At 35.7% G+C, this 20,474-nt stretch overlaps 1 protein-coding gene across 2 annotated transcripts in view; it reads left to right on the top strand.

Annotated features, from left to right (window-relative positions):
- LOC102233586 (voltage-dependent calcium channel subunit alpha-2/delta-3) overlaps positions 1-20,474 on the top strand; it is a 113,355-nt gene that overhangs the window by 91,638 nt on the left and 1,243 nt on the right. For both annotated transcript variants that reach the window (XM_023334655.1, XM_023334661.1), the window contains 10 exons: positions 4,682-4,743; positions 5,972-6,016; positions 6,094-6,156; positions 8,616-8,686; positions 11,279-11,354; positions 11,463-11,515; positions 13,072-13,127; positions 15,306-15,420; positions 18,580-18,692; positions 20,346-20,428. In XM_023334655.1, coding sequence (XP_023190423.1) covers positions 4,682-4,743; positions 5,972-6,016; positions 6,094-6,156; positions 8,616-8,686; positions 11,279-11,354; positions 11,463-11,515; positions 13,072-13,127; positions 15,306-15,420; positions 18,580-18,692; positions 20,346-20,428 — 737 coding nt within the window. The remainder of the gene's footprint in view (positions 1-4,681; positions 4,744-5,971; positions 6,017-6,093; positions 6,157-8,615; positions 8,687-11,278; positions 11,355-11,462; positions 11,516-13,071; positions 13,128-15,305; positions 15,421-18,579; positions 18,693-20,345; positions 20,429-20,474) is intronic.

A 20,474-nucleotide genomic window follows, 5' to 3' on the forward strand; every position in this document is an offset into this window, starting at 1 on the left:
AAATGCACATGTTGGTGCACACATACAGTTCAACATTGGGAAGCTGCAATAAATTTGCTTGAATTTTTTGTTTTTTTTCATTGCTCATTAAAAGATTGACTGTTAGGCTCATGTTACTGCACAAATTCTTGTTGATATTAAGCTGTTTTGATGCTTGCTAGCTCACTCTGGTTTCTGGGTATTTGCCCTTCTGCTTGACAACATCCTGTTCTGTTCTGCTGCTTATTATGGGTCTACTATTTGCTTTTTTCCATCTGTAAAAATAACTTACACATTGAATACAAGTGGACTTATTAGACTTGAACAATGATCTTTCCAGTAGTTTGAAAATGTGTAAAAACACGTAGAGAAGCTGTGCAAGTGTTTGCACACAGACACTCGCATTCACAGCCATGTTTGAAACATTACTGAACCTACCTATGTGGGAAAATAAATCTTAAAATTTGTGATGTTGTATTAGATATGCTAAAAAGCCATATGTTAATGTATTTAATTACTCTGTTCTGACATTTTTCTACAAAAAAGAAAAACCTCTTTCCTGTTTTGTTTCAGTCTACTACTGTCATGGTGAGTGCAGGAGACAGTCAGGCAGAAGTTCGATGACATTAGGTTTAATGAAATGACCAGACCACAATGGAATCTAGCAGTGACTAAGTGACAATAGCTGCATTTCAATTACAAATGTGTGGAAATCTTTTGTCTATATTCTGCAAGATGTAAAGTTCTATTTTTGAACTGTGAGGGAAAACCAAAGTACCCAGAGGGGACCATATGTATGCACAGGGAGTACATGCAAACTCCATGCAGAAAAGACCGTAGCCTGCGATTCAAAATATTGAGTCAGTTGATGTGAATAGAAATTCAACCACACTTTTCAGGATTTATTTTGTATAAAAAAAGCCATCACATTTTATCAATTTACTTCACAATTATTAAAATAGATTGGTCTATTTGCTTTTAAAGTAATAACATGTGAATAAGTGCAAAGGGTTTGAAAGCGTTTATACGGTACTGTAGTAAATTTTTTTTATCCTTACTAGAATCCTAAATCAGTAGGCTGTAAACCAGTTGTCATCCCCCCTGCTTGGGACAGAACTGATTGGAGATTGGTGATGGGATGGATTTAGAATGGATTTTCTGTCTCTTCATCTTTATGCTCATAAATCCAGCTCAGCGCATAAATACTTTCAAGTTCTTAAATCAATCATACATAGGGAAATTAAATGTTCATACGTGGAACAAAAATAATTTCCATGTCTTAGTGGAATGGATTTGAGCTTTTGTTTTGAATTGTCATTCCTGTGCATTCTAAAATCAGTGTAATTACTGCCATCGCACAGAATGAAGCCCTGAAGCTGCTGTTGTAGATTTATGCGTCCACCATTAATATATTTCCTTAATGAATGTGCTGTTTCTTCACTTCAAATGCCATGTGGAATAGATTGCAAGAATTCACTGTTTTCCTGTCTGATGTCTCTGTGTCTGTAGTCATCCTTATCATCCAAGCGATACCTTTTTCCATCTCTCTTGTTTCCATTCCTGTTGCCCAGCATCTTAAATTAGCCTCTCCTCCCGGGTTTTTCATGTGGGTGTAGAGATGGTGGGCTGCCCAAAGGATCTGGCAAAGCTTAGGATGGGATAATCTGCACCTGTTCCTATGGGCAAGAGCTAAAATGGGTCACAGCAGCACCACACCACATGAAAACATTAGTACAATTACGTTGTAGGTACACTGGGAAGTAAAAACACAATTTTAGCTTGTTTTTTTTTTTTTTTGTGAATATGGTCAGCCTGAAGAATGCAAATAGATCTGTTGGCTGTTTCGCCTGAAGATTATTTAACATTAAATATCATACATAACAAGCTGTTCTAGTGGCATGAAGGGATTTACCTCTCTGATGTAAGTAAAAGTCGCCTTCGGGTTTTCTCTAGATCTGAATTTCATTCAGGGTTTTTAAAGCATGTTTGCCAGGGACTGGAACTCTATTTGCTCGTCTGAATGCATAAAGTATTGAATGCTGTCGTTACAAATTCTAAAATTTGGCAGCGACAGCATTGAGAAGTTGCTACGTGAGTTCGGTATTTAGATGGGAGTTCAGCATTCAGTCAAGCTATTTTGTAGAAGACCTCCAGTTGTTAGAATCAGTAATAAATAATATTGTAAGCTTCTTTTAAAGTCGGCTAATTGGAATAAATAGAGGAAAACCTCTAGTTGCAATTCAGTCTTTGCGTTAAGGAAAAGGACTTCAAGTACCTTGCTGTCATTTTCACAAATGATATGCTTCTATTCATACTGACCACTCAAATGGGACAGAATAAATTATTGTTGTGTTTTACTGATGACAATCGATTTGAGTGCAACAATCTATTTGAATCTGCTTAGCTTTCTTTTTTATTTTTCATCTCTGAGTGGAGAGTGTGGCAATTGCTGTTTCTGCAGCAATTTTACCAAAATAACAACTTGATCGTTCCTGCTTATGGAAAGGGGAAATAATTTATCTCCAAAGTATCTTTAAAATTTCTCAAATTATAAATGTTGGCATCATATAGCCAATACATCAAGAGAGACAATATGGATTAAAATACTGTTTTTCCATTTATTCTATCAAAGATAAGTCTTTGTCAGAGAAGGTAATAGATTCTGCCTGTTGCGAATGTATCTCTTCATTTCTAGCAAAATCTGAACAATGTGTCATATTTCACAACAAATAACTATAACAATAGTAATAACTATCCTGATATGAAGAACTTTCTGCTCAGCTTGTCATGTGTAGGGATCTGATATGTCAAACTTTATGGAATCTAGGCATAGGTGTTTATTCCATATGAAGAACAAGCCAGATCACAATGGTGAAGCACAGTAAAGAGCAGTGTTGTATAAAGTACTGAAATCTCAGAGTCAAGTAAAAGTATAAGTACCTCTCCAAAATATGACTTTGGTAAAAGTCCAAGTCACTGACTGAAATGTTACTTGAGTAAAAGTCTTAAAGTATCTGAAACTTCTTGTACTTAAGTATGGAAATTACTGTAAAAATGGATGTACTCAAGTAATGTAATGAAAAGTACAAGTAAAAAGTAAAACAAAGCAAATGCAGTTTGAATGACATTTTTTATATTTTGGTAAACTTGTCAAATACCCATAAAATAATGTACCCAACCAAGTGCAGGCAAAATTAAACCTGCTAATAGATATACCTGCAGCCATCATTTAGTTAAGAAAATTAGGTGCTTTACCTATAGCACAAGGTTAACTTAACCTGCTTTACAACTGAACCAGCTTCTTAGTATACCCTCCAGGACAGAAAATACAAAGTTTTTGTAAGCCTTAAGTTTTCCCTTCAAGTAAGGTCAGTGCTGAAAATGAGAAAAATAAATAGTACAGAAAATGCGGCCAACATGAAGAAAAAGAGCTGTTACGATTACTCTACTTCACAAATCAGTGAATCAGTCAATGCTACAGTAAGTAGGTGGTGCACACAACTGGTCATTATGCAAAAGAAAAAAAGAATTGGGAGGGAAATGCAGCTTATTGGCATCTGTAAACCTGGTTTTGAACTTGCATGCCTTTCCTATATTCATTAAATTTAGTCTAAATTGCTATCGCTATGGCTTCTGTCCCCCTTGAACAGAGGAGTCTAGGTAGCCTGCTACAGTCAACATTAGGCCTAAGCTAAATACACCACGTGTGGAACTGAAACAATGCCAAACAAAGTTCATTTATGGTCAAGATTTCACAATACAGTAGTGTCTAGTGACCAAGCTATAGTTACTGAAACAGGAGGATTATAACCATTTCATAAGATGTTACCTCGATGTGTTTCTTCAAGTTGGACGGGGAGTTTTTGTAAGATAGAATTTCCACATCTTCGGGCAGGAATAACATAAACTGCATGCGGTACGACGAATCTTTAACACCCACGAAAGAGTATATTGTGTTTAAATAAGGCCATGGGTTCTCATCACCAGCTGGTGGTTCCCCTGGAGCCGTGTCCGACGTAGTTGCAGTCGTTGTGGTCTCCGTCTCCTCCTCCATGTGGCTGCTGCTTATTGCGAGACTTGCTTTGTGTTTAATGGGAGAAGCGAAACAGGTGTATCCTATTGGTGGTGATGAACAAGCCCAGGCAAGTAAGGCTACCGACTTTGTTCGGTAGCCTGCTTGCTACTTGCTAATCAGTAGGTGGGGTCAAAACACTTCGTTTCTCTCTCTCGCTTTTTTGTAACGAGTAACTAAACCACACATTGAAAATGTATCGGAGTAAAAGTATGCAATTAAGTTCGGAAATATAGTGAAGTAAAAGTGAAAGTCATCAAAAATTTTCATACTCGAGGAAAGTATGAAGTACTCCAAAATATACTTAAGTAAAGTAGTGAAGTATTTTTACTTCGTTACTATACAACACTGGTAAAGAGTATATAATGGGCAGCTGGTTTGGTATTTTTTTTAAAACATTTTTAGGGTAACTGTATTACACATAATAATTTGACCAAATCCAGGAAAATGTGCGAACATATTGGTAATTTGCAGTTCACTTGTCCATTTGGTCCAAGTTAGGAAGAAAGTGTTTGTGCAGTAAAGTTGTTTGTTTTGTTTTTTTTGGTTTGCATGTTATATTGCATTTGCACTATGTTCTAAATGCTTTTTGTGATTATAACTTGTATTATTGTTCTGCATCTCTTTCAGCTGTTGGCATCCAGATGAAGTTGGAGTTTTTCCAGAGAAAATTTTGGACAGCCAGCAGACAGGTATGTAGTGACATGATGCTCATCCCAGGATTGAAGTACAAACACATTTTCAAATCTAAGCACATAAGCCAAAAACACAGAGTAAAAACTAACAGGTTCTTGTTTTCCTCTTGATATTTAACGTACTGTTCTACATTCTAATCTTTCTTTTCCAAATTTCGGTCTTTCTTTTCTATGATCACCTCTTTTTAATATTATATTAATATTCAATTCTGGCTGACTGTCTGTCCTTTCATCTGTCCATCATTTGGCTTACTGCAGGAGGCAACATTCAACATAGTCTCAGGCCCTTGTTCACAAGGAGTCAAGCATCTGATATTTTTATAAACAATAAAGGAAAAATTTACATCCACAATACAGGATGCAGCGCCACAGAAAATGATGAAGCAGGTATGCCGGACCAATCTGTGGTGCTTTAACACTGATTGGCCCGTGTGATGACATTTTTGCTATTTGTAAGAGTGAGGCACATGCAGAGTAGAGAGAGACAATAACGTCGTTCTCTTTTTAACCGACCTCATCATTTAAAAAAAGATGTGGCTTGCATGACAGCCACATCAAGAGAAGAACTAAAATGTATCCACTCTGGAACCTGGTTTCAAAAATGGCCAATTCTGGTCTGTAAAGATGCCAAGTCTGTCTGGATACTCGGCCTAAGTTACTTTTGCGGCTACACCTGAACTCATCTCCATGTGGACTGAACCTCAGTTTGGCGAAAATTAAGAATTTCACTGAGAATTAAACACTGAGATATAGCAGTAAATGCAAGTAGTACCCTGCTTTAGAAGATTAGGTTACTACTACCACACAGTACAGAAAAACAGGAACATTTCCTTTGAAAAAATGTTCTATCTACTCTGTCCTTTTGCAATAAATCTTTTTTATGTAACTGGAACAGCACCCTCTGTTGGTTTGCTAGAATTCAGATGTGTGAATCAGACTGAGATACTTTCTTCTTCTTAAGAGTCAAACTGCAGTATTCAGCACCTTTCCGGTTTTGCTTTATTTGGTTTTATATGCAGAACAAGCACATCTGGGCATTTATTAGAACTGCGTTTGTCTAATAAGTCATACTTACAACATATGACGGCTTGCAAGCCAGTTACATTAAAATTTCTTGTTGCATTTTTAACAGATGACAATCATCACTCATTCACACATTTTTACCATAGTAATTTTCTCACCTTACATGAATAAATATTTTTTTGTTTGTGTTTTTTTTTTTCAGTGTGCAGCATTAGATGGGAAATGCTCCATAAGCTGTGATGATGAGGTCAGACATTTTCCTCTTCTCAGTCCATGATCTTTTGTTCAATGACTCTGCCCTAAACTATATTTTCTATTTGACAGCATATTAACTGCTACCTCATTGACAACAATGGCTTCATTCTTGTAGCAGAAGACTATACACTGGTGAGACATACAAGCACGCATTTTGTTTTTGATACTGTTGCACAGACTGCGCTCTCTCTCAAAGTGCTGTTTGAGCATGTACCTTCTGCTCAGCTGTCACCAGACATGCTGTCATTCTGACTCTGGCTCATCCAAAGCAAGTCCGCTGGCTGTCATTGCCCTTCTCTTCCCCTGCATGTTCTTTTTCTGCATCCGCCTTTGTGTTCATATGCTTAATCTTTTCTTATCTTTTTAATTTAATCATAATTAATAAAAGTAATTATTATCTACTGTTTAGTCCTGATATATTTTGAATGTATATTTAAGGCAGTTCTCACCATGCATGGTAGCAAGTTTTTTGGTTCAAGGTGTTTTTAAACTTTTTAAACCGTTGTAATGTTGATTGCTCTGAATGTACACGTTTTGGTATGTGGCCTTATTCTTATGTAGATTATTAAAACACATCAGTTAAAATTAACTGGCATATTATCTTGGCTTTTCCATTTCGGAGACCTTAAGTATCAGTTTTTTTGTTTTGTTTTTTGTCGGGTAAAGTGTTTGAGAAAACATTCTTATTTATGCACATGATCTGGTCAAGAGGCCATTTAAAGAAAAGTCAGTCCCCCCAGGACATTGCAATGTTTTTGTGATTGCTGTGGCCAAAAAAAATCAAGTATAAATACAATATTTAACATAAATTGCATATAAAATTGATGCCGATCAAATACTGGATATTTTCTCTGAGGAACCTTTGCATGGCAAGGTGGTCACTTTAAGAGGAATGTAGACTGCAGTGCAGGTAGAAACCTAGTCTACACAAATATGAGTTAAATCAAATACTGAAACTGAGTCAAACTCTGCTTTAGCAAAGCATTCATTTAACACATGCACCTGGGCTGTCACATTTAATCTATTTTTAATTATTTTTCATCCAAACAGATGAACAAACCCTGATTTAATGGTGTCTAAAATTTAAAGGGCTAATACCCAATTTTAATAAAACTAATCATAAAAAGGTAGTTAGTTTGTAGGTTGGTTCTGTTGTAATGGAAACCTATTAGTGACTGTTGTTTAATTTACTTTGAAGCAAATGTAAGAAGAATTCATAATAAATAAAACCATTTTGTTTGAACTAACTCTCATTTCCAGAAGTGTATTGCTGTAATGGAAAAAAAAAAGTTTTTGAACATGCTATGGTAATTATTCTGTACAAACATGGGAATATATGTTACAAACATAATTATCTTGTTTAAATACAACAATATATTGTGTAAATATGATATTTTTTTGACTCAATGTGATAATTTCCTCCAGATGTTGGCAGTAGTATGCTTATAGGTTGCATTGACAATGAAACTCGACAGAAGGAAGAAGCTGGAATATCAAGTTAATTTGGGATACATGTGGTGAGGAATGCCTGGCTAAAAATATGGACTGCTCGTTGTTTCGATTCCTACAGAAACCGCATTGCGGGAATCTACATGCCACATGAAATTAGGGTTTAAATAAATGTGTTGCATGAGCTGCCTCCTTTATCTTTGTTCTATACAAATGGGGAGAAAAACAGATATTTTATTGTACTCTGAGTAACAACACATATGTGTTGAACACATTTAAAGTGGTAAAACTTTAAATGTTATGAAGCCTCCCATAACTCTCCTATGAGGAAGAGTTGTAGGATGGTCAATGAGGAAGGTTCGAGAGGAGAATCGAAGTGATTTTTCCTTCTGTGCAGTCCCTTTTTGTTTAGGATCTTCTAAACTCTTGTTTAGTAGAGTGTGCATACTAATGACTTCATCTACGTTGCACAGCAGCATCAGCATCTCTACATGCTTCCAACCAACTGTGACATAAAACTTGACCAACTACTCTAAATTAGCCTCTATTAATCTGCATGCACTGAAAGCATAATATTGCCATCATCTGGTTTAAATGATTATGTTTATACAATATAATTATCATGTTTATGGAATATAATTATCACATTTATACGACATGATTATTATGTGTGTACAATATATTATATTTGTAAAATATGAATATGGTGCTATAGCATAGCAGTGTTCAAAAATGCATTTTTTTCCATACACATTCAAATTTACAACTACAAATTAATGTAGAAACATTCATCTATCAGCACCAATATGACAATAGGACACAAAGCCACAGACGTTTGTGAAAGCATAAAAAGTCATTGAAGAGAGCAAATAATGTGTTACTTAAAAATGATCATTTGTACCAAAAGCAGTCAATCAGGACACAAAGATGAACTCATCAGCTTGTTTTGTCAGGTAGCATAGGTGCTATCTGAAAAACAAGGTAGACTTTTCCATAAATGCTTCAAAATATGCACTTTCAAATTCTGGAGTATAATACACAATGCATATGATATAATTGCTATATGGTTAAAATTTTTATAAAACTATTGCATATGGGCAATACTCTTTTCATTAAAGAACCTTTTGTCCTTTCTTTTTCAGACTGGAAATTTTTTTGGTGAAGCAGAAGGAGCTGTAATGAATAAGTTGCTGCAGATGGGCTCTTTTAAACGGTAATCCATGTGTGCATGCATGTGTCTGGGTGTGTATATGTGTGTGCACTTGGAGGTTCAAGCCCGAGTACATGCATAAGTGTGAGTGGATGTATATTTGTACAAATGTGCAAAACAAAAATCAAAAGGCAGGTTACAAAATGAGAGCATGTCTCTTTTCGTGTGGACAGCTCTAAATGTGCCAAAGCAAATCTTTATTTCCTGAGACAAAAGAATTAAGAGAAAGTTCAGTGCATACATTTCCACACCATACACACATCCTCTCAAACAAAAAGCATGTGGACAAACATACTATTCTTGTCAAAAATCTCTATCTCCTGTATCTGTATTTTCAGATTTAGCTCCAGGACACCTTCCCTGTTGTTCCATAGCAGAAATGCCCACAAGCCAAAAACACACAAACTTTTGTTGTAATATAAGCCAGTTATGGAATGATTTGAAATTTATGAAGTCTTTGCCTAGTTACAGAGCTTTGCGTAAATTAGTATTTCACTGAAGCTTGCAACCACATTCCCAAGCCTGCAGCAGGGCAGTACCTTCCATTCTTTTATACGTATGGGATGTGGATGAGGGGGAATTTCTCTGTGTAAAACTGCAAATCATTGCATAATTGCAAAACCCAGCCCATAGTATATAAAAATGAACCCTTAACATCAGACAGCTAATAGTTTACAGACCCATCCATAAAAACAAGGGCCGTACAATTGTTTTCTCAGAATCCTTAAAGTTGGTTGAAGATTGATTTTTGAAGATTGAGGAAGACATGTTGAAGGAGTAACATGACTTGTTTTGGGAAGATATTAGCATGATGAGTAACGGAGCCTTTAGATCTAAACACTGATGAATCCAATATATCTGTCAGTATTTTGTCTAGTTTTAAGCGACATTTACTTGTCAAATTTCTTACTTAAGCTTGAAACAAACTGTCAGCTTGAACTTATTCATAGGCCAAAATCAATGCTTTTGATAAATTAAAACAAGAAGGTTACTGCTTCAACAATTGTTTGATTAAAGCAAGTATTGTTCAATAACTTATAACAGAAGAAGTCAAATATGTTCATGAATTCAAATCAGATTTCTGCATAAGAGGACTGCAACAATTACTGATGAACAAATATTTTGTATGTTTTTACCTTACAAAAAGTTATTTCCCTACAGTATGTTTTTCCACTTAATTATTTTAAGAATTCCAAGTTTTATAGGGTAACCACATTGTTCAACTTTAACAAGTAGTTACTCATGTAATTAATCTATTAAATCTCAATAGCAACATTGAAAAATAACAATAATGTACAAAATAAGGTAAAAACTCCTAAAATTTACCGCTCAGTTTTGTCAAAGCATTTTTGCAAAATTTACACCACATTTTGCTGGTGCTTCATGGTCTGCAGTATCATTGTGATTTCACCAACCACCAATAATGATGTTCAGGGTACATTCATCTTTATTTTTTTTATTTTAATATTTCTTTTCCATTACCTTTTGGACAGTCTTTCTTGAGCTACTGCAGTGTTAACTGCACTTTACTTAAATAGAGCTATCTTTGCACTTTATTTTTAGAGAATTATTTTACTCTACACTTACAAGATTTTTGCACGGGGATATATTTGCTGCGTTACTAGGCTAGCATTACCTTCTGGTCTCTCTGTTTTAATGTGACTTGTTGATAATTTAGCTCTACAAAATGTAGGTTTTCATTTTTTATCTAGTTAATAATGCGAGTTGTTGTCCTGCCTCTCAAACAAGTCATGTTACTTGGTGTATGGCAGTTATGAATGACAAATATTACAGGACCCCACCAATTGGTATTCAGTGCTTTAGAACTAAACACATTCGTTAACCTTAAAAAATACCTGACCATATTATCAATGGAAGTCAGGACTTTGAGAATCACTGATATATACAATCATGCAATTTTACATTAATTTAAGTAAGTTATGAACCAATTCATGTGGTCTTACTTATCACTAATTGGTTCTGGGCATCGTGTTGGGGCTGTGTGTCATTAGTACTGCGACTGAGGTTTCAACATCGCTTGGGGCGGCAGATATATTGAACCCCACTCTGTTGTTACACATGTTCAGACTGCCATTCACACACAAGTATATCATGTGCAAGACCTCTCCCAACGGCTATTAAAAAGAGTGTCCATTGTTCAAAGACAAGCTTGTAACCTTAGCAATAACCTCCTCCAGACACAGCTAGATCTTACCCCCTCAAGGTTCTCTAAGCCCTTAAAACCTCAGATATCCCTCCAATATCCCACAAATTATCCACACACAGATTTTTCTGAAATCACTTTGACAAACCTTTGAGGAAGTGCTCAGCTTTCACTTGCTTTGCTACTTCCATTCTTTCTACACCCATCATGTATAATACTTGTAGGTGAAGCAGTTATTACAGAGGTGGGATCTGAATATCTTCCATCCCCAACACAGCAGACTAAAATGCTTGTCAGGCATGTATTTGCAGATAATGTCTGAATCAAGATTCCTTGACAACTCAACACAACTATGGAAAATGTTTTCTCTGATTCTATTTTGGATGCTCTGTGTCACCGTCCTGTTGTCTATTCTATATTTGTCTCCATAGTGTCACACTGTATGACTACCAGGCTCTTTGTTGGGTCCATTCAGAAAGTAGTGACAGTGGGCGCACACTCCTGGATGTGAGTACTCTCCAGCCTCTATGTGTTCTACCCATGTAGTAAGGTCCATATAGTACAATATTTATTGCTAGTGTTCAATCATTTCCTCCCCCTCTTTTTTTCTTCTAGCCTTACTTCGCTTTCTTTGCTGCTGTAAAGTGGATCCTGACTGAGCTTGTCATGTAAGAGTCCTCACTGGAGAATACCTCTTGTCTGTTTATGGAGTAACGCTATAAGCTTTGTGCATATATGTGGTTTCTGAAGACTTGTATTTAGGCCTGTCTTCTTTGAGATTAGCTGTATGTTTGTGAGTATACTGTATATCTGTTGTGTGTTTGTTTATGGAGGCCTCCACATGTACGTTGATGTGATCCTCTGTGATCATAACCAGTAATAGCTACCTGATGTTTCCTGCACCATGAGTATTTCTGTGATGCCACATTGTGGTTGTGGTTTAGTCCTGCTGGGTGGTCTGTCACTGCCACAGTGCATCATGGGAGTACAGAGTTGTCAGAACTCATTTTATGTTTTAGCAATACAAGTAATTAGAGAAATGAGATAAATGTGAGATATTTCCTATTTCTACAACATATAGCTAGACCTAAGAATAAGTAAAACTGAAAATAAAAAAAATAAAAAAATCATCCATCTGTTATGTGGAATATGCAATGATTTTTGTATTTGCACTTGTTCCTTATCAATTAGGTAGTGCAATTGTCAGTACTTATTATGCTTAAAATTTAGGATTAATTTAAAATAAATAATTTAAATGAGATGTAAAAAAAAAATCTTCTATCCACTGCACTTTCTGCTTTTTTCCCCCAATTTTGCTGTTCTTTTTTCCAGTCCAAATTAGTAAAAAATCGATTGCCATCTAGACTTAAAAAACTCAGTAGCTTTAAAGTGTAAAATAACATGGCTTTTGATCTGTTTTTCAACTCTTCAGTTTTGAGATGACTCTGATAATTCAGATCTTAGCAAATGTCACAGCAATTCGAGTCAGTCACATTTTCACACTTAGAGAAAACATTGCTCTCCTGTTTTATAAGCTTAGCACTTAGCTCTGAACATAGCTCTACCTGCTCTCCCCTTAAAAGAACAGCTGCTTGACTACAAACATTTCAATTCATCGTAAAGGATGAAAAACATTTTATTTTGTTTGGAAAACACAAATGTGTTAAATTAACAGAATATTTAAGCATATCCTATACTACAGTTTTAAAAAGTGACTGACAACAAAGTTGGCTGTGATTTTTTTTTTTAATAGTTAGCAGCACAAATTGTGGCCACACAGCATGATGGGGTTCCTGGATGTCAAATGGTAGACAGCAGAACACCAACTGGTGCTGGGTTGGGGTTTAGTTACTTCGATAAGATGAACTTAAAATACCTTGAGTGATTCTAAGATCTGATGCTTGGTATTGGATATCTCTAGTTCAGTTATTCTAAATAAGAATAAAAATAAACTCTGAAATGGCTTGATGTATTGCAAGAAACATGTGATTTTCTTCAAATTAAACAAAACTTGCAGCTCCTAGAGGAGATTTCCAATTCATGATGAATGCCAGGACTTGCTGCATTCATTGCAGGATAAACTCATAGAATATTCTACAACACTTTTAATTTACTAAGCATTCGTGATTTTCTGTGGTCTTGCATAAAAGGATGTTGAAGCAATAAATAGCAACATGTGTATGCATTTCAGAGTATTGTTAATCTCTGTCATTTCCATATTCAGATTCCTGGTTGAATTCAACTTATACAGTTGGTGGAACTCTGATCTCACAGCCAAAGGTAAGAATGGATGCATTCTAAACAACCCGCCCACAAACACATAATTGCATTATTAAAAAGAATATAAATATTTTACATTTTATTTATTTTGATCAGAATAACAAATTAATTTGTTTTTTGTTGTCAGTAGTTTTGGAGGTTTTTCTGGTTCATGGTTTTTCTGTTGTAGATTTTACAAATAAAGCCCTTGGTAGTTTTCAGATGATAGAAACTTTACTGAAAGAATCCTAACTGGAATCTGAAAAACTCCACTTTACTAATTACTATCTACTTTAAGAGTTTTGTCTAATTTTGAGATTTATGCATTAAAGCTCTGAGCTGTTAGTCAATTCTGCCCCTTAGATCAACTGAGCAGAGGCTACTGTTTTGCTGATCCATATTACAACAAAAATACTGCTTTCAATTGCTTCCCTTGTCTTTACAAGACAGTGCTGATTGCACGCACTTCTGACTTGATTGTTTTGTAAAAAATATGTGTGATTTATTTCCTGTAAAAGTAGAGACAAGATAATTACCAAAAAATGTCTTGCAACTTAGTTGAAAATGAAAAATAATCTTAATTTGATGTTTGAAACTCTAAAAAGTGGTCAGAAAATTATTTACAAAACCTCCCGTCAACACGCCAGACATTTACCAAACAATAGACCTCCACCAAGCACCCGGTGTGTTCTTAATTACTCAAATTAATAGGAGGGTCTAACAATTAACAACGTAATTTAAACAATTCCAAATGTAAAAATTAATTACAAATTTTTGGTGATAAACTAACTTAAATATATTCTAACTACCCAAAGAAGAAAACTAAATAGGTCAAAATTACAATCCACAAAATTTAACATCAATGGCCACAACACCTGTGTTAAAATTCAAGGAAAATAAATTGGTTGAATGACATCATTGTATCTTTACCTTCACCATCTCCTCGTTTGCACTTAGGCTTCCATAATAAGATCCCCTAAAAAAAAAATGTCAGTATGAAAACAGTGGCAAGAAATAACCCAAATCCAAATTTATTATGTAACTACCAAAAATTTACAGTGTGATTCGTAAGGTGCATACTGAACATTGATTTTGGAGAGAAATAATATCTGCTTTATAAAAGCAGAGGTATGTATTTTTCTTTTCTGGTTTATGTCTTTGCTTGTACTTTTATGTCTCGTTTTCTTCCTTGAACACATGCACATTCTCATATTTTCACCGACAAGCAGTAAATGCTGTAATTCTTCATGCTTTATGGAGTGCTGAATACCATTTCCCTGTCTGAAATGAGACTTGCACTAAGCAGCATCAAAGTGTCACATTAATTGGAGCCAAAACCAACAAAATATTTTTGTGAAAGCGAGAGAGGGACGGAGAAAGAAATCCAAAATGAGAGTTCCATAAAATGCTTTACTTGCACATTTTAATCCTGGATGAAGTGAAGCTGGGCATCACCACTCGCCAAGCATTCGAGACAATTTCACAGCTGGCTAGCCTCAGGTCTTAGCAGCACTTTCTGTATCTTTTTACAACAAAGACACCAGGGCTTGTGACACAGGGCTGAAACACAACAACCTAGCAAGGCTGTAACCAAATCTACACAGCTACTCAAGCTGAGCTAATCCCAGACGTTTATACTCATATATGGTTTTAATGCGACACACAAGCACAGACAACAATGCTGTGCTGCTGACTCGCTGTAATTAAACCACTCCATTCTAATCACACATATAATCCGCCATCTTTAGAAATCTCTGTCATAAAGATGAGAAGCACTCTGTGCTTAAGCTGAGCTTAAGAGCTGTTTTCTTGTGTTAAATAAATTAGTTTGCTAATGGAAGATACTGCCAACCACCTTGTAGAATTTTCTCAATCCTCTGGGTGGCAGTAGTGTTCAAGCAATGTTTGGGGAGAACAAATGCCTCAAATTGGCATTTTAAAGCAGAAAAGAGTTGTTCTGCTTCAAAAATACTATGTTCTTTAATGGTTGCATTTTTTGCATGGATGTGATGTGTTAAGTGGTTTGCCTCCAATCCTTTTTAATGACTTGATGAGTTTTTTACATGTATAATTTAAGTCTTTTATTCAGTGTCCTTTAACTTTTCCTTCAAATTTGCCTTTTCTTTGCCATTTCTTTCATTCTCATTTTTCATTATCTCCTCCTCTCTCTTTTCACTGTTAATCTCCTCTTTGGTTTAGCTCGAAGGGTAGGTCCGCATATGCAGGTGCCATGTGACACAGAGTACCCTGCCTTCGTCTCAGAAAGAACAATCAAGGAGAACATGGGCAACATCGACTGCGATGGCTGCATCAAGTAAGCGACACTCAGAAATGTAAAAAAAGCAAAAGATTACTAGCAACTTTCCGCAGTGGCATGCTTTTTACATTTGTTTGCTTTATAAGAATGTAACTGAAATAAAACGGCAAACAGGATGAGAGAAACTTTAACTTCATTTTGTTATCTGTGAAAAATACGTTTATCCAGCCAATCCATCAGCAACACACACAAACCCCCAACTCTGTCCTCCAGCAGTTTGAAATACGAGGCATTTAGGGATGAGGGAGAGGTTGAAAAAAGGCTTCCTTTTAAAAATGGGAAAATGAGTGTGGTCCCCATTAACAATTTGGGATTTTCTGTCAGGCAATTGTGGGGTGTTCTCTGGATCCCTCCAATGGGCCCTTCATTGCTCCCAGCTGTGGAACTGCCAGTGAGCTCGGAAATCTGTGTTTGTGTGCGTGTGTTGGCGGGTGTATGTGTGTTTTCCTTGTGTGTCTGCTGACTGTAGAGCCCCTCAAGGTCGGCAGGGTAACCACCGCCGTTGGTGCCATGTCTAAAATGCGGTTGAGGAGCCAGTCATAACGCAAAACACACATACAGCAGCACCTACTCAGGCTCTCTCACACCCATTCAGATTTACATGACGGAGTTATTTTTATCCAGTGATGACACCATGAAGAGATATGCGCTTTTACAATAAAAAAAAAAGAAAAATCCTCCTCATCTGATACAAAAAATCTGACAATGTGAAATAATTTCTTTATTTTATGCATATGAAGTTTTACAAATCATATTTGTAACTAAAAGTACTTGTGATAAACATCTGTTTTATGTTTTGGCTCACTGAGACTTTCTGTTATATTTTCATTGAGACATGCGTGTATGCTTTATGCTTTAGGAAACGGAGCCCAAACTCTTGCCTGTTAAACTTCTCTTTCTGTATTTTGATTCTCAGTGTGCATGTGTGTCATTATTTGTATACATTCATTACCGAAACGCAGAGGATTAAGTATTAGTCTAAATGAAGCAATGTAGTGTATGTTTGATTTGGTGCTTTTCTAGCTTCCCAGAATTAATAGATTCATTGCATAGTTTGTTTTTCTAGCCAGAAGGTGACTTCATCTTGAAGACTTTTAAAATACAAGCATATCTTTATTTCAAACTGCATTAATAAGAACAGTCCTTATTTCCATTTGTGCAAGGTCTATACAGGGTTCAAAGCAAATAAAAGTAGTGTCTACATCTGTTTATTTTTACTGATATCTGCCCAGTATCTTTTAGTTTTTCATATTTCTGATAAACTGGGCTTTGTAGCCTCACATTGTTTGTTACAATGTGTGAGGCCACTCACAGGACTGCTTGGTTTCCTAAACCTAACATTTTTCACTCCCAATATGTTAGAAATCAACTGAATAAACTATGTTGAGATTATTTGTGTATGATGATTAAAAGAAAGTAAAAGGATATTGCAGCATTCAAAAATGAAAGCTACTAAATATTCCTGATTTGTTTTTACCATTTTTTTGAGGTTTTATTTAAGGGTAGGGTTAGGGTTAGGGTTAGATCTTTAACTGAGTAAACACATACAATTATCAAGAGTCTAAATTTCAAATCTAAACCATGCACAACATGCAGCTATAGTTATAATAAAAACTGTTAAATCAACAGCAAAAAGAACTGCAACCAAATTTTAGCAAAGACTTATTCATGTAATGGGCAAAAATTTCCCTTTACATGAAATGTGCAACTTTCATGCAACTTCCTATACTATAAAAAAGTACGGGATTCAAACTCATAAGCAAAAACATACTGCTATTTTTCACCAACTGTCAACATGAAATAAGTTAATATTTTATGAAAACTTTGAAAGGAAGGCATGGACAGTCACTGTCTCTGAACATTTTCAGCACTTATTTTCAAACATTTATTTCCCATAATGTGAGTGCTGTTTTTTATGGTGTCTGCAAACATTTCCTCCTTTCATCCTTCTCAGAAAACGTATAGCAAGTCTTTTCATTAGGTCAGAGAGAAGAAAATTGTCTGTTTTTTTCTGTCTTAGTAAAAGAGTTTGCATTGGTGGTTGTTGCTGAGTATCTGTGCGGATCTGAGGCATTCTTCAATGAGTCTTTGGGCTATCTGTGCTTTCATGCAGGATGTGGAACTTATTTTCCTAACACTGGATATGTTCAAGTCTAGCAGCTGTGCAGTGTCATGATATGTTTAGCAATGTTTTCTCCAGAAAGCTTGTTCTGCTGTTTTTTTTCTGTAGTCAGAACTCGACGAGCCTGGCACTGCACAGGGGTTGAAAACGTAGTAATAGAAATTTTGGCAGATTCTGAGTAACTGCCTGGAACTGAATTGATCAATCTGCTGAAGTAGTTATGTTGGACATTGTTGGTCACAGTGAGATACGTGTAAAAAATGTAGCTGACTGGTACTACTAAAGAATTAGATACTTTTAGGAATAGGATTAAATGAACAATGCTATTAAATCAGTGAGGAAGGAAATACTGCTGCAGATATTAGGCCAGCTTTAATCTGTCAGCAGTTGAACTCCTTATCGTCAGAAAGAATTTGTTCGGACACTATTTTAACATCTGATAATTAAATAAAATATTTGATAACCAAAGTGAAGTATGAGACAGAGAAAGAAAGAGACCCAAAGAAAAGACAGAGCAACATAAAGAAAAAAATATAATCTTTACGAGCTCTCTTCATCATAAAGCTCTTCCATGGAAATAAATCACTAAGCAGGAGGCCTGATCTCCCAGGCCAGTAAAACACAGACGTGGGAAGAAATATGCTCCAAAGTGTGGTTCACATTTGTCTCTTGATGGAGTGTGTTATATTCAGCAACACTTCATTGATGCTCACCTTGGACTAGACGTTGCAAAGAGTTAGTATGTGTGTCCAGTCTGGCCATGTCCATCCGAGATTGTGTGCGTCTCCAAGTTTATTCAGAGCTCTGAATGGAGTATTTTATGCCCTTGTCCTTTGTTGTGTGGATTCTTTCTAATACAGTTTATCCATTAGAGTAGAATTCAAACACGAGCGACATTACCGATCTGGAAGTTACTTTCTAACGCATCCATTTTGACGATTGTGATAAATTGTTGTTTATCACACAATTTCTTCTCCCTACGTGTTTTCTCATTTTTCATCGTTTTCCTTGTGGTGTTCTGCTTTCACTGGCAGGTCATTTGTGATTCAGCAGATCCCCAGCAGTAACCTTTTTATGGTTGTGGTGGACAACAAGTGTGACTGCAGCCAGTTTGGACCCATCACCATGGACCCCTTTGAAATTATGTATATCCTTCACTTGTGTTTGGAGGTCAGGGGAAGGTTGGCAGGGATGTATTTTTTTTTTTCCAAAGTTGACATTCAGTCTCAGTTTTCTAATAAGTCAAAAAGAAAAATCTCTGTGGGTACCTTTAGCATTTCAATGCTATAAATATACAGTATTTATGTACTACAAAAATAGATTAGAATTTAGAAATCTGTTATCATTTGTTGGGGTTAGTGTTAACTTTAAGACTGTATAAAACCACAAAGGCTTTTTTGAAGAATTTGAAGTGTCGTTGTAAGGATTTAGTTTACACTTCTTGGTCCCTGTGCTCAATTTGTCTCCTTTTTTTTTTTTTACAATAGATTATACCATATTTAGTTTGAAGACTGTTAGTTTCTTTACTCTGAGACAAAGAATTTCTCATTTAGAAGAAACCGTAAATGATGTCTAGTCTAAGCAACACACACATGCTCCTTAGGTACATTATACATTATGAAATTAGAGTGAATTAAACAGAATGTTGAACTTTGGACAAATAGAACAATAAGTGTTTTATTTTGAAAAGCAGGGGATGTCTGTGGTTATAATGCCACTAGTAAATATTAAGGTGAAAGAGGAAGATTAAGTTTGGTTATTTTCTAAATAACTAAAAGTCCTTTAATAAGAAGATCAAGCAAACTTGATAGGCATCCATGTGGTCATTATTATGAATCACCTGTTTCTGGCATACATATCAGGCGGCCTATTCCTGTGTTAATGACATAAAGATTGTTTATGATGACCTAAACACAGATGGACAGAAAATTTAGAGAAGTCTTGCTTTCCTGTATTGATTGAAGATAAAAGATGATCTTTGTAGGGGACAGAATCTAGAGCAAGGAGACACAGTCCAGCAATCTACAAGTCCTTAAAATGCGTTGTGAGTCAGTGTGCACTAAATCCTGGTAAACACTTTGATCAATTGCTGATACAGTTACTGATACAGAAAAGTTATACAGAAACACTTTTGTTTCTAACCACAAGAAGTGTTTTTTTTTGTTTTTTTTTTAATCAGTGCACATTTCTTTGAAATGTAATCGGCTATAAACATGTCCTCCAGTGTTTATTTTTCGTAAAGCACTCACTGCAGCATAACGTGTGCTATTCCGGTGCTTTGCCACAAAAGAAAATTTATCATACACTGGAGGTTTATTTTTTCTGACATGAGTTTTTTGTTTAGTACAAAAACATTATTGTCCTTAAATGCATCTATGCAGCTAATTGCTTGATGCAGTCAAACATATACATACATTTTCATAAATAAAAGAAATAGTGGATTTGTGGAATTCACAACTAATATCTGTTTTTTCTGCTGATATGTCCGGCTGGACATATCACATGGTTCTTTTTACTTATTAGTTGGGTTTTCAAGGTCATACATTTGTACCAGAGTAGAGGGGTACAAATGTATCCCTCTACATTTGGGGCATATTACAAATTCAGAGTGCACTTTTCAGATTTTTCCTTTCATTTTTTTCACTGTATTATTATGCAGCACTTTGTTGTATTCTATAACATAAAAGCCAAATTAAATACAATGGAATTTGTTGTTGTGACAAAAACCCACAGCAGTGTATATAGCATACACTTTCAGGTTTTTTGGGTTGTTTTTTTTTTACCTTAACTTCAACTGCACATAACGAATCGCTCAAGTGTGAGAGACTGAAGATGCAAAAAGACAGGAGGCGTCCAGATACCTGTCACCCTTTTCATCCAGAGGTATTTGCAACTGACAAGTATCACACTCTTCACCTGCACACTTCAC

Source organism: Xiphophorus maculatus, chromosome 1 (genome assembly GCF_002775205.1).
Source record: "Xiphophorus maculatus strain JP 163 A chromosome 1, X_maculatus-5.0-male, whole genome shotgun sequence".
Taxonomy (NCBI): domain Eukaryota; kingdom Metazoa; phylum Chordata; class Actinopteri; order Cyprinodontiformes; family Poeciliidae; genus Xiphophorus; species Xiphophorus maculatus.